The 15,392-nt window shown below is 38.2% G+C and overlaps 1 protein-coding gene across 10 annotated transcripts in view; it reads left to right on the top strand.

Annotated features, from left to right (window-relative positions):
- Positions 1-15,392, top strand: part of MND1 (meiotic nuclear divisions 1) — a 209,329-nt gene that overhangs the window by 91,811 nt on the left and 102,126 nt on the right. Inside the window, exon 7 of one of the 10 annotated variants that reach the window (XR_002326086.2) lies at positions 10,843-10,967. The exons of 7 other annotated variants lie outside the window; for them this stretch is intronic. Coding sequence is in view for 2 of the 3 variants with exons in the window: in XM_078149049.1 (XP_078005175.1) it covers positions 6,864-6,934 (71 nt within the window). In the remaining variant the exon portion in view is untranslated. Of the gene's footprint in view, positions 1-1,095; positions 1,468-6,863; positions 6,950-10,842; positions 10,968-15,392 lie in introns of those variants that run through there. 2 more of the 10 variants (XM_078149049.1, XM_020994118.2) reach the window with 2 other exon arrangements.

Raw genomic sequence — 15,392 nt, 5'->3', positions numbered from 1 at the left:
AACCACTTAACTATAGAAGAAATTACCAATTGTCCTGTATTAAAAGCATTTATTTCAGTATGTTCATTTGGTTATGCCACCCCTACTTCTGAACTTTCTCTGAAAATACACCAGATGCTTAGAATGAATCACTTAACCATTCAACCTACCAAACCTCTTCCCTCCATTATTCAAACAACCCTTGAAATCTTAGGTCCTTGATGAATCCTACCTAGACTAATTAGAGGAAAATTAAACTTTTTGCAAGCCTCACTTTGTCTGTGAACAAAACTGTAATAGATGTCTCTTCCTACCCTCCCAAAATATGTTAAAAATTAGTGTAATGTAAAGACTTAATCAGGTCTCTTAACATGTGTATTAGAAGGTAGGTTTTTATGTGTTTTTTTTTAATCGTACTGATTTTTTTAGATTGTTTAAATTTTTTTTAGTTTTCATCATATTAAAAGGTTTTGTTCAATGTTTTCATTATATATATATATCTGATATATATATATATATATATCACTATATATATATAGGCGTATGTATTTATATGTATAGATGAGTTGTAAACTGTATTAGGTATATCACTCTTGGCAGGATACTCAGTAATTAAAACTGGAATTCAATGTCTCTGGAGGTAGTAGAGTTCCCTTCACTGGCCATCTCTGAGCAAAGCTTGATTTTGTTTGGGTATGTTATGTGGGTGGGTGGTGGGTTCCTGTTCAGGTTACAGGTGGAGCAAGATAACTTTTGTGATGTTGCTCCAACAGTTCATTACTTCTTTCTCCACACCCACCACTGCCCTTAGCATCTCTTCTCCCTGTTGAATGAGAAATTGAAACTGAGTTTTGTTCAATATTATCCCAGTTATATTTTTAACAACTTTTTTTTTTGCAGAGGATTTAATATTAGGAAAATGCACCTTACAGAAATTCCTCCATTTTTATGGTACATTGGAGTTTTTCAATGAATGTTGAAATGTTTAATAACAGCTGTTCACAGAAATTATAAGCATTTTGAAATCTGAGGGGGTAGAGAACACAAGACACAGGGTTAAACTTGACAAAAGGGTCATATGAGAGATTAATTTATCACTGAATATCTTGATTCTAGCAAGAGATCTGCTGCTACCATGAAGAGGGTATCATGATGGTACCATCAGAAGTCAGTAAGTGAAAGTACCAGAAGGAAGCCAGTAAGAAGCAGGAAATTGTGGGAAGGTGGCATATCTCCAAAGTTCTGCATCTTCTCCTTTGCATTCCTCTATCCTAAAGCCAGTTAATTACGGTTATTACCAAAAAGCAAAGACCTCAAAGTTATGGTGTGTACCACAATTATATTTCTGGATTCTATGGTTCTGCCCTTGAGTATATATTATGTAAGAGACATTTAGTAGTATTTGAGGGATTTAAAAACATTATCTTTCAGATGAACAAGATACAAGGCTGAAAATGTAATTTTTTTCATGTTTAGAGCACCTCATTGTTAGGTAATGTGACTGTTAGAAAACCATTTTGAACATTGTTTTCAGGATTATTCTAACTACAAATGGTAGGAGGAAAGCTTTGAAAGGTATTATTTAAAGAATAGATTTTTATACTACTGTACCCAACAATTTCTTTGGAATAAAGTCGAATTGGCACTTGATAGCATATTAAATGGGTATAATTACTTTACATATTAAATACCATAGTTAGGTTGGATTAAGTCTGAAGGATTTCATTTATTTTCTTTTTAAATTTATTGATACCTTTATGTTGCCCAACAGATGCTTCCCAGCCAGCATTCAAACAAACCTCATTGTGAAAATCATTTCCCCTGAACAGTTACGCAAATAACACCTAATTGGATTGCTGTTAATAGTACCTGTCATTTTCCGCTTTAGTGTTTTACTGATCATTAACAGAAAGGAAGACGTGCGCTTTGATTTTGGTGGGCAGCATGCTATCAATCTTACCCACTGGTTGTTGTTGTTGTTGTTGTTGTTGTTGTTGTTGTTGTTGTTGTTTGGTCCTTTTTCAGTCGTGTCCAACTCTTCATGACCCCATTTGGGGTCTTCTCAGCAAAAGATACTGGAGTGGTTTGCCATTTCCTTCTCCAGCTCGTTTTACAGATGAGGAAAGGGAGGCAAACAAGGTTAAGTGACTTGCCCAGAGTCACACAGCTAGTTGGTGTCTGAGGCCAGATTTGAACTCAGGAACATGCCTGGTGCTCTATCCACTGTGCCACCTAGCTGCCTTGTCCATTGTACTTGACCCAGGGTTTTTCTGTTGGCTTTTTTTTTTGCCTGTTGTTCCTGTCTTTATTTACATTGTTAAAATCACTGTGTATATAGTTCTTTAGTCTCTGCTTTTGTTCCTTTAAGTTTTGTCATGATTCTCTTCATATTTACCATACTTATGGTACAGTAATTTTCCATAGAAAGGCAACAGTAGAGTGTGTGGATAAAGGGTCTGCCTCATTCAGAAAAATCTAGGTCTGACACATACAGGCTTTGTCACCGTGGGCAAGTGACTGTTAGTGCTTCAAGCAAATCTCTCTGAGTTATACATCTGCTTTGGTAGAGGAAGTTTCTTCACTGGGAGTGCCTTGTACCACCTATGAAATCACAGAATTGGACCAAAGAAAAGAAACCCTCCAAATTCAACACTAGCCCAGGTATTGGGTACATGTTTTGTTTCCAGCTTTCTTATCTCAGATAATGCTTCTATGAGACTTACACGTGATTCTTTTTTCTCTTTTTAAAAAATAATCAACAACTTTATTTTTAAATTTATTTTTGATATTAATTTTTTAAAATTTTAAGTTCAAAAAATTTTCACCCTTCCAATCCCTCCCTTACCTATTGAGAAGGCAAGCAATGATGTGTGAAATCGGGCAAAACATATTTCCATATTAGCCATATTGCAAAAAATAAAACAACAACAAGGGAAAAAAGTATGATTTGCACTCAAAGTTCGTCAGTTCTCTCTAGAGGTGGACAGCATTTTTCATCATGAGTCCTTTGGAATTCTCTCGGATCATTGTCTTGATCAAGACTAGCCGAGTCTTTCACAGCTGATTCTCATTACAATATTGCTGTTGCTGTGTACACTGTTCCCCAGGTTCTGCTCACTTCGCTTTGTATCAGTCCATGTGAGTCTTTCCAGATTTTTCAGAAACATACTGCTCTTTATTTTTTATAGCACAGTAGTATTCCATCACAATCATATGCCACACAGAAGCAGCTAGGTGGCACAGTGGTTAGAGCTCTGGCCTTGGAGTCAGGAGGACCTGAGTTCAAATTTAGCCTAGACACTTGACATTTACTAGCTCTGTGACTTCGGGCAAATCACTTAACCCCAATTGCCTCACCAAAAAGAAAAAAGAAAAAAAACCAGTCATACACCACATCTTGTTCTGCCATTCCCCAATCAGTGGACATCCCCTCAATTTACATGGGTCTTTTCTTACTGTTGGTAACCTCTTCAGGGTATGGTCTGAGTAGTGGAGTCTCTGTGTGAAAGAATATAAACTCTTTTAGTAACTTTTCTTGCAGAATTCCAAATTGTGTAAGCAATTCAGTGAGCTCCACCAGCAGTGGATGAGTATGCTTATCTTTCCACTGCTCTAAAGGATTTAATTTAAGTAAAAGATCAAAGCTGCATTTTTATAGGATCTTCCTAAAGAGAATTAAAATGTTCCCCATAAGATAATTTTGAATGTAGAAAGAACTTCTCATCCTTTTTTAAAAATAAATTTTATTGATTTTTTTATATTGCCTAACTTTCCCCTGTATTCTTCCCTCTCCCTCTGTCCAGAGAGCCAGCAAATATAACAGATATTTTTAGAATATTTTAGAGGAAAAGAAATCAGCAGAAATGATCAATTTATTAAAAAAAATATGAAAATATATGCAATGTGCCACAATAAGTTTTTTCCTCAAACCTGGTATTTCATAGGTGTTAAGGCACCTCAGTAAGGAAGAGGTGGACCTTCTACCCCTTGTATACCTCTGTGTGTGTGTGTGTGGGGTGTGTGTGTGTGTATGTGTGTATGTATGGGTGGTGTGTTAGAAGAATCTTCTTCTGTCTATTCTTTGGGGCCATGCTTGAAGAACATCCCATCTTAAAGAAGGAGCTCCCTTCACTGCTGGAGGGTGGAAGGGCCCAGGTAGCTGACTGAGGATGTCACTCCCTGCCATGTAAGTAAGTGATGTAGTCAGGAGAGGCACAGACCACTAGTGGTCCTAATGAGTGGGCACACTGAGTATGTGTTCCCTCGGAAGAAAACATTCCCTGTGTTACACTAAAAGGAGTCATAAATTATTTTAATGGAGATCCGTAAATCAAATGTAGCTAGTTATGTGGCAATCACCAAACAGGATCACATCAAAGGAAGAGTGGGCAAAGTTATTCCTGGGAATCTGGACCCACTGTTGACTCACCTTCATGAAGAAGTGCAGGCAGCTCATTAAAGAAGACATCAAAGGTTGCCTGTCTTGTCCAGAGCTACTTCTCACAGATTAATTCTCTGTAACAAGTGACAGACAGCCTCTTTGCTGTGCTGATAACCTCCCTCCCCCCAAACCGTAAGTCATTTTCAAGGGGGAAATGTCTTAATTCCTGCTAGGATATTCCTAGATCTTTATACGAGGCTGCGTGGTACGGTGGAGAGAGCATTGAATTTAGAATAGAGGTCCTAGGTTCAAATCATTCCTCTGTAACTTACTATCTGGGCAAATCGTTGAGCTGCCTTTACCTGTTCAGAGGGAATGGGATTGGGTGACATCCTCAGTCCCTTCTAGCCTCAATCTATGATTTTGTAATTCCTTCTAACTGACTCAGAGAAAATACCTTTCTGTGTCCATCTTTTTCAGTAGCTGACTGTAGGTAAACAAAGATTGATCATCATTTAAACAAATTCCGCACATTGTGGTGTTCCAATTTTTTTCATTTTTATTAGTAAAAACCATTTTTTTGCCAGCTTCTTTGTAGCAAAATGGCCCTGTTTTGTTGAACTGTGATGTTAATGAGATTCATAATGGGACAACAGAATTTTCTGATTTTTAGTGGGCTAAGAATTTATTATTCTCAGTTCCCATGAGAGCTAAATTACCTTTTGAAAAATTTAACATTTTAACCATGCTTTTTGTTTATCACACAAATTTCTACCTGTAGTACTCCACCCATTCAGTGAACCTTCCCTTATAAAAAAGAGGGAGGGAGAAGAGAAGGGAGTAAGCATTCATGTAGTGCCGCCTGTGTAAGAAAATCAATTCATCAGAAGAAATGGACACAGGAAAGGTGTGACAGTGTATGTATCATTGTATACTTACTTCCCCCTCCAAGGAAAAGAGAACTCATTTCCTTATGTTATGTGTACATTGTATGTTGGTGCAGCAAGGGGGCACCGTAGTGAACAGAGTGTCAGGCCTGGAGTCAGGAAGACTTATCTTCCTGAGTTCAAATCACTTACTAGCTGTGGGACCCTGGACAAGTCACTTAAACCTGTTTGCCTCAGTTTCCTCATCTGTCAAATGAGCTGAAGAAGGAAATGGCAAACCACTCCAGTATCTTTGCCAAGAAAACCCCAAATGGGGTCACAAAGAGTCAGACAGGACTGAAAAACAATTGCACAGCATACATTGCACGTATTTCTGTTTCTACTTAATGCTTTCTGCAATGACTCATGTAAGTCTTCCTATATTTCTCTAAATTCTTTATATGTATTTGTTATAAGCACAGTAAGATTTCATTGTTTTCATATGTCAGTTTGTTTAGCCAATACCCAGTCAGTGGGCATTCGCTTTGTTTTCAGTTTTTTGCTACCACAAAAAGTGTTGCTAGAAATATTTATTTCGGTGAATATGGGACCTCTTTCTGTCTGTGGTCTCCTTGGAACATCCCAAAAGTGGAATTTCAGAGCCAGAGGCTATGAGCAATTTAATGACTTTTCTCATGTAATTCCAAAAGTGTTTCCAAAAATTTAAACTAATTTCCGGCTCCCCTAACAGTACATTAGCGCTCCTGGCTTCCCGGGAGCCACTCTGACATAGACAATTTGGGAGCTTTTTCGTCTTTGATAGTTTGCTAAGCGTCAAGTGAAGCCTTGGGGATTTGTTTCGGTTTGAATTTCTTTTCTTAGTTATTTGGAGTAATCTTTCATGTAGTTGCTGATAGTTTGCAGTTCTTTTGGAAACTCTATTCATATCCTTTGCCCAGTTGTCCACTGGGGACAGAACTGTCTTTAAAAGATTGCACAGCGAAATAAAGATGGGCTAGTATTTGTAATAGTAAAACTGACTATTTTTAATCTTTTTTTTTTTAAGTAAGAAATATCATTAGTAGCAATATATAATTCTGGTCTTCACTGTAGGAAGAAAATTGTTGCATTTTGAAATCTGAACTAGCCTGGCAGTATATGCTCACTCCATTAAAATGACTTTAAGGAGCCATGATTTCCATCAGTGAGGGAAGCTTCTCTATCACTTCGTATCACAGTCCCAGGCAAGCATGGTGAGGCAGAATGAGTGTTGGTTCTGGAGCCTGGGTCCTGGGTTCAAATCCTTCAGTTGCTGCCTTCCCATGTGACATCCCAAGTGCCTTCCTTGACAAGGCACTTAAATTCAGTCTCAGTGTTCTCTCATCTGTTAAATGCTAAGTGAGTTAGTCTCTATGGCCTCTGAAGTCCCTTCCACCCTTCAGTCTATGAACAAGGTTAACAGTTTCTGTGACTTACTATGGCCTGAAAAAATTCTTTGCCTTGTAGCCAGAGTTGCTGGCATTCTTTGGGATGACCATCTATTCTGTATGTCTTATGTGTTCTGAGTTCTTTGCATGTTGTCTCCTCTTATTAGAATTGAGGCCAGTAGCTGTTTTTGCCTTTCTTTGCTTCCCTAGCACTTAATACGGTAGCATATAGTGAGCCGGAGAAATTCTTTATCTGGGGTCTGTGGACTCCCAAGGGGTGAGTATATAGATTTAAGGTGGGTGTCTCTGAACTTGAATGGAAAAAAAAGTATATCTTTATTTCAGTATCACTGGTTTCTTTGTAGCCATATGAATTTCATTTTATGCTTTTAAAAGTATTATTTTGAGAAGGGTTCTGTAGGCTTCACCAGACTGCCCAAGGAGTCTGTGATACAAAAAAAAGTTTTAAGAACCTCTGTGGTGAGTGCTTGTTGGTTGGCTAACTAGAGAGAAGCCTCTACGAACTTATCTAGACCAGTCATTGCTAGGTCTTCCCTCAAAGAGCAATTTAGCATAAGGCAAAGACAATACAGAAATAACCATAATACAAGTTAAAACGTTAGTATGTAGGAGAGGTCAAATGTTAGCAAGACACATTTGAGTAGGAAGGCATCACCTACATGGAGGAGGTGATTCCTGACATAAATATAATCCTTTAAGCAAATACAATACATAATCAACAAATGCTTCAGTTCTGTATTTTAGCCAGTAAATCAACCAGCAGGCATATATTAAGTACCCACTGTGTATTATCTAAGAGGAACAACTGGGTATGGCAGATAGAGAGATTGTCTCAAAGCAAGAACTAGTTCAGATCCTTACTGGCTATGTGACCGATGGCGAGCTGCTTAACCCATCAGTGCCCTAGATAGCTTTCCAAGGGTAAAGTTGCAAAGAAGGTACCAATTGCACAGGTAGAGGGAGTCCCTTTACTTGGTAGTCCCCTACGGCAATGAACTCACGGATCCAGTCTCAGGCTTAGCACAGTGCCTGGCACATAGGAAGTGTTTAAATGCACAGTGACTGACTGATGAACACTATGATGAGGATGGAAAGGCGTTGAAGAAAACAGAAGAACAAAACAGAATTTTAAAAATGGTGAGAAGCTGACCTTTTGTGCTCTAATTACCTTTCTCCTCTGTGAACCCTGACCCTGCTTTGAAATTGCTGCCCCTTAAAGATATTGATCCCTTCCTCCTGGCCATTACATCCCTCCTACTGGCCTCGTGACTTAGCATCCTCATAAATCCCTGTCTCCTTCATCCCAGCAGTGCCAGGCTGACAGAGACATCTTCTCTAACCCTTCAAGGCCACGAAGGTACTGTTTAGTAGTGCTCAAGACTAGGGATTTAGTAGATTGTGATCACGAACAGTATGATAATATTTCTAGATAATATCTAATAATGTATTTACTAGGGAGTAATTACTGCATGGCCATTAGCTTTACTTGTATTATAGTGTAAATAGGAATGTCAGAAGCTAAAATGTTTTATTGCACAGTTACTCTTCCTATGGTATTCCATTTCTCTTGAGTCACTTGGAATTATTATTCTATAACAGTCTTAAGATCATATAAAGAACCATAAAATTTAGCAAATACCATGACATAAATAGGGAACGTGGGGGTTTATATTTCATTTTTCTCATCTAGCTCTACCTTCCTTCCTTCTTCCTCTCTCCTTCCTCCCTTCTTTCCTTCCTTTCTTCCTTTTTTCCCTCTTTTCTTCCCTCCTTCCTTTCTTCTCTTCCTCCCTTCCTTCTTTCCTTTCTGGTTTTTTAAGATTTTAAAAGATTTTTATTGAATGAAAAGTTACCTGCATTTGAATTTTCTTCTTGACTGTCTTAACCAGACCATTCATACAAATTTCTCCAAATAATTATAAGTCATAACTTAGAATTAATACTGTCATAGAGTGGTCTTCAGTATACAAAATGTTTTAGTCAAGTGTAACACAAGTTCACAGATTAGTATGGGTTACCATCAAATAGAATGCTTTTAAGGAGAAAAAAAATCCAATTCAGATGCAGTTGTGGCTTATTTGTCAACCAATTCTGTTTCCAAAAGCTGCTTTTTGCTTTCCATTATAGGGTAGGGATACCTGTGATTTCATTGGTATGGGGATGAGGAAACTGTATCATTGCAGGTCAGCACTTCACTGAACCTATAGTTTTGGAGAGTTGCCTAGAACCCTGAGAGTGTGTGACTTGGTCACACAGCCAGAATGTGTTAGAGACAGGACTTAAACCCACATTTTCTTAGCTGTGAGGCCTGATTCTGTACCCACCACTTTATTATTCAGTCTTTTTTTAGTTGTGTCTCAATCATCATGACCCCATTTAGGGTTTTTTTGGCAAAGATACTGATTGGTTTGCTATTTCCTTCTCCAGCTCATTTTACAGATGAAGAAACTGAGGCAAATAGGGTTAAGTGACTTGCCCAGAGTCACACAACTAGTAAGTGTCTGAGGCCAGATTTGAACTCAGATCTTCCTGACTCCCAGCCTGACTTTCTACTCCTATATTAAGCTAATGTTTTACTCACTTATATTGTGTTCTCATTAGTTCATAGAGGCATTTTCCTCCAGAGGTGTAGTTTAACTAATATTATGTCTTCATTTTGTGGGTGAAATCAGGAAGAGGGCAACTAAACCCAATCAGCAAATCATCATGATACAGACATTTTTATTCTATCTGGCAGTATTTATTGAAAATCATATTTTAAGGAACAAATTATCCTACTGATAAATGGTCAAAGGATATGAAGAGGAAATTTTCCTTTTTTTTTTTAAATATAAATTTATTCATTTTTAGTTTTCAATATTTACTTCCACAAGATTGTGAGTCCCAAATTTTCACTGCCATCTTATCCCTCTCCCCACTCCAAAATGGCATCTATTCTGAATATCCCTTTCCCTAGTCTGTCCTCTCTTCTGTGTCTCCCCCCCTTCTCTTATCCCCTTACCCTTCTATTTTCCTGCAGGGCAGGATAGACTTCTGTACCCCATTTCTTGTATTTCTTATTTCCCAGTAGCATGTGAAAACATTGTTTTTAAACATATGTTTTTAAAACTTTAGGTTTCAAGTTTTCTCCCTTCATCCCTCCCCATCCACCCTCATTGAAAAAGCAAGCAACTCAATATAGGTTATACATGTGCAGTTATGCAAAACACTTCCATAGTAGATATATTGTGAAAAACTAACTCTATTTCCCTTAATCCTATCCTGCCCTCCCATTTATTCTATTCTTTCTTTTGACCCTGTCCCTCCTCAGAAGTATTTGCTTCTGGTTACCCCCTTTCCCAATCTTCCCTTTTCTCTATCATCCCCCTGCTCTCTTGTCCCCTTCTCCCCCTATTTTCCTGTAGGGTAAGACAGATTTCCATCCCCAACTGAATGTGTATGTTATTCCCTTCGTAAGCCAAATCCTATGAGAATAAGATTCATTCATTCCCTCTCAGCTTTCCCCATTTCTCCTTCACTGTAAGAGCCTTTTCTTTTTGGGTTTTTTTTTTTTTGGTGAGATAATTTACCCCATTCTACCTCTCCCTTTCTTCTTCTCTGAGTATAATCCTCTCTCATCCCTTAATTTTATTCTCCAGATATGACCCCTTAATCTTCAACTCACCCTGTGCCCTCTATCTGTCTGTCTGTCTGTCTGTCTGTCTGTCTATCTATCTATCTATCTATCTATCTGTCTATCTATACATATATGTAATTTTTTTCCTCCAACTACCCTAATACTGACAAAAAATCTCATGAGTTATAATATTGTCTTTCCATGCAGGAATGTAAACAGTTCAACCTTGATAAGTCTCTTATGATTTCCCTTTCCTGTTTACCTCTTCGTGTTCCATTTGAGTCTTGTATTTTGAAAGTCAGATTTTCTATTCAGCTCTGGTCTTTTCATCAAGAATGCTTGAAAGTCCTCTATTTCACTGAGTGACCATTTTTTCCCCTGAAGGATTATACTCAGTTTTGCTGGGTAGGTGATTCTTGTTTTATAATCCTATGTCCTTTGCCCTCCAGAATATTATATTCCATGCCCTCCTGTCCTTTAATGTAGAAGCTGCTAAATCTTGTGTTATCCTGATTATGTTTGCACAGTATTTGAATTGTTTCTTTCTGGCAGCTTGTAATATTTTCTCCTTGACCTGGGAACTCTGGAATTTGGCTACAATATTCCTAGGAGTTTTCCTTTGGGGATCTTGAAGAGGAAATTTTCGAAGGATGAAATCCAACTATGAACAACCATAGGTAAAAAATGCTCCAAATCACTAATAATTAGAGAAATGTAAATTAAAGCAACTATAAGATTCCTTCCCACATTTGTCATATGGGCAAAGATAATAAAAAAGGAAAATGACAAACATTGTCTTAAATTTGTGCCATACCACTTTACAGCTTAGGCCAAAAAAGTCATTACTATTTGCCAAGTTTTTACTAAGTGATAGGGATACAAAGAAAGGCAAGTCTTTGTAGTCCAGCTTCTGACCTCATTGTTCAACCAAAACTAGTCTCTTCAAGGTGCCAGTAAGCTCCTTGAGGGTAGAAACTTTCTTTTGCCTCTTTTTGTATCCCCAGAGCTGAGCACAGTTCCTGGCATGTAGTAGTGGCATGTAGGTGCTTAATAAATGTTTATTGATTGATTGGCAAATCAGTCCTCATTCTTTTTGATCTCCCTGCAGCCTTTGGCACTGTAGATCACCTTCTTGATACTCATTTGTATTTAGATTTTTATGATGCCACTCTCTCCTGGTTCTCTTCCTATGTCTGACCGATTCTTTGTCTCCTCTGTTGAATCTTCATCTTCACCCAGTATAACAACTAAGATCCTGCAGGGCTCTGGCCTGAGTCCTCTTCTTTTCTCCTTCTACACTATTTCACTTGGTGATCTCAGCAGTTCCCATGGTTTCAAGTATCATCTTTATACAGATGATTTTTGGATCTATTTGTGCAGCCCTAACCTCTCGCCTGATCTCCAGTCTCATATCTCCACCTGCCTATTGGACATCTTGAACTAGATGTCTCATGGACATCTTAAACATCTTAAACTTAAATATCCAAAACTGGACTCATTACTTTTTTAAAAAATTCAATTCAGTTTTACTTTATTTTCAATTCCAAATTTCTCTCCTCTTTCTCCCCCTCCCCCAGTTGTTGAAAAAGAAAGAAAAATAAACTCCATTGTAAATGTGCACAGACATGCAAATCAAATGTCTCTATAAGAAAAAAAATTACGAAAAGAAATAAATAGAAGAAAATGTGCTTCATTCTGCTCTCTCTGAGACCATTAGCTCTCTTATCTGGAGGTGGATACCATGTTTCATCATGAATCCTTTGGAATTGTGGTTTGCCAGTGTGTTGATCAGAGTTACTAAGTCAGAGTGGATTATCTTTACAATATTGCTGTTTCTGTATAAATTATTCTCCAGGTTCTACTCACTTCACTTTGTATCAGTTCATAGGAGTCTTCCCACATTTTTCTGAAACTATCCCCTTCATCATTTCTTACAGCACAGTAGTATTCCACCTCATTCATATACTGTAACTTGTTCAGCCATTCCCCAGCTGATGGACATGCCCTCAGTTTCTAATTCTTTGCTACCACAAAAAAGAGCTACTATATATATTCTTTCATATGTATGGGTCCTTTTCCTCTTTATTTAATCTCTAGACCTAGTAGCAATATCATTGGGTTAAAAGGGTATGAACAGTTTAATAGCTTTTGGGGCATATGAACTCATGATCATTCTCTCCATACCTCTACCTCCTCCTGACTTCCCCATTACTGTCAATGGTACCATCATCCATCTAGTCATCCAAGCTTGCAACCTAGAAGTCATCCTTGACTCCTCATTCTATCTCACCCCTCCATATCCAATCAGTTGTCAAATCCTGTCATTTCTGCCTCCATGACATCATATGTACACATATGTGTATGTATAGATACACACACATGTGTATGTGTATATGTGTGCATACGTGTGTGTGTGTATACACACACACACATACATATAATCTGCCATCACCATCAATAAGCCCTTATCACCTCACACTTAAACTAATGGAACAACCTGTTGGTTAGTACCCTGCTTCAAGTCTCCCTCCACTCCCATCCATTATCACTTGTCAAACTGATCTTCCTAAAGTCCAAGTTTGAGAGAGGAAAGGTTGTTACAATCTGATAAAATCCTGGAAAACTTCCAAGAAGTGTAGGGCAATTTGACAAAGCATTTTCAGGCCTAGAGAAGTGCATGAACCAATCAGGAAGGTTAATATTCCAGTTTTGCTGGAATATGGAGTATGTGAAAATGAAAGAAAGTAATGTGAAATAAGGCTGAAAAGATAGAGTGTCATCAGATTGTGGAAAGCCTTGCATGCCAGCCACAAATTTGAATGGAACAGCATGAAAGGAGGGTGAAAAATTTTAAGTAGAAGAATGACATGGCCAGGTCTCTGATTATCTGCTTTATTATTTGCTACGGTCCTAAGCATTATCATTTGTAGATGAGATAATCTCAAAAAGTAGCATGCCTTGCTATTTTTCACTTTCTTTCATAATTTTTTCTCTTATTCAAGTCTTCTTTAACAAAATGACTAATATAGAAATGTTTTACATAATTGCACATGTATAAACTATATTTTGTGTGTGTGTGTGTGTGTGTGTGTGTGTGTGTAATTGCTTGCCGTCTCAGGGAGGGAAATAAGGGATAGATGGAATTTGGAACTCAAAATTTTGAATAAAAATGTTTTAAAAAATTGGAAAAAAAAAGTGGCATGCCTACAAAAAAATTCTAAAAATCCTCTTTGATGCAGAAAGGGTTTCTAATCACATCAGCAACTTTAAAATTAATTTTGAAAGAATCATTTGTTGGAGATGATATTTTAAGGACATTATAGGATTGATTCTAAGGTTCTTTGAAAAGGGGCAGGATTAACATTTGGACAAAAATCATGGACATTATTACTACTGAAAAAAAAGAGGAGATCAATGTGCCTGCTTTCCCATTTCTATTAAATCATCATAGAGTTATCTGCACAGGTATCAGAAGACATCTTTGATGAAGATATGTTTGAGAAATGAACAGTCAAGTTTCATAAAGAATATTCTATAGCAGATCACATCTTTATAGCCAGGCAATTGACTGAAAAGTGCAAAGCATACAAGATTCTGCCGTGCTTATCAGCTTCAGAAGTACAAGGGAGATGTGACTACACGGCAGTTGGTCTTTAAAAGATCTAGGAGTTTCAGAGGACTGCAAATGCTGGAGTGGTGAACAGAGTCCTTTGGCAGCCAAGAAAGATCATGTGTTCTTAAGCTGCACAGAGAGAAGCAGTGTCTGGGTCTCTAGAGGTCAAAGTGCTTCTCTGCTCCTCTGCCCTGATTAGAATCTCAGCTGGTACACTCAAGTTAGTAAGTCAGTCAGTCAGTCAGGAAGCATTTATTAAGTGCCTTTTATGTCCTGGGTTTTTGCTAAGTGATGCCTGGGAAATCAAGAAAGGCAAAAGACAGTCCTTGACCTGGAGCAGTTCACAAAGGTATAGGCAAGGCAACATGAAAACAACTATGAACAAACTAGATATATATAGATATAGATAGGTAGATAGATAGATATAGTTAGGTAGATATAGTTATATAGAGATAGATGGATGGATGGATAGATAGATAGATAGAGAGATAGATGGATGGATGGATCAAAAAATCAACAGAGGGAAAGCACTAGAATTAAGAGGGAGCAGCAGAGGCTTCCTGTAGTTGGGGCTTTAGCTGAGACTTGAGGGAAGCCAGCCCTGGGTATCCCATTTTAGGAAGGACACTGTTAAGTTGGAGATTATCTAACAAAGGAGACCAACCAGGATGATGAAGGGCCCTGAGTTCATACCATGTAAGGATGGATGAAACAAGGCATGTGTAGTATGGAGAAGAGAAGATTTGGGGGAAAGGGGAGAGGGTATGATAACCATCTTCAAGTGTTTAAAGGTCTCTGACTATGGAATGAACTTTTATTGTGTGAAAATTAGAAAGAACCAAGTTTAAGCTTACTTAACCATTAAAACAATCCAGAGGGGTAGCTAGGTAGCACAGTGAATAGAGCACCAGCCCTGGAGTCAGGAGGCCCTGAGTTCAGATATGGCTTCAGCCACATAATGTTTATTAGCTGTGGGACTGGAGGCATGTCACTTAACCCCAATTCACACACACACACACAAAATCCAGAAATGGGCTAGGCTACCTGAGGAGATGATAATAGCTAACATTTAACTGGCATTTACTATGTACCAAGCACCATGCTAAGTACTTTACAGTTGTTATCTCACTTGATCCTTACAACAACCCTGGGTAGGAAATGCTTTTATTATGCCCATTTTTTTTACAGATGAGGAAACTGAGGCAAACAGAGTTAAGTGACTTGTCCAGATCACAAACCTACTAAGTGTCTGAGGTCAGATTTAAATTCAGGTCTCTCTAACTCCAGGCCTGGTCCTCTGGTTCACTTAGCTGCCCTTAAAGAGAATGGTAGGAGTTGTGAGGGTTTTTTCCCCAACTGTAAGTCTCTAGACGCAATATGGATAACGTTAGTCAGCCATGTTGTAGAGAACATTTCTTGTTCTAGTGAGGGATTCATCCCTGGGGTGGGGACCGTGGAGCCTCCAGTCTAGATCCGTGGGTGTGGCCCT

Source organism: Phascolarctos cinereus, unplaced genomic scaffold (genome assembly GCF_003287225.1).
Source record: "Phascolarctos cinereus isolate Bilbo 61053 unplaced genomic scaffold, phaCin_HiC Scaffold_9;HRSCAF=440, whole genome shotgun sequence".
Classification (NCBI taxonomy): Eukaryota; Metazoa; Chordata; class Mammalia; order Diprotodontia; family Phascolarctidae; genus Phascolarctos; species Phascolarctos cinereus.
Note: the sequence above shows the minus strand (reverse complement) of the source record. Positions and strands in the feature narration are given on the sequence as shown.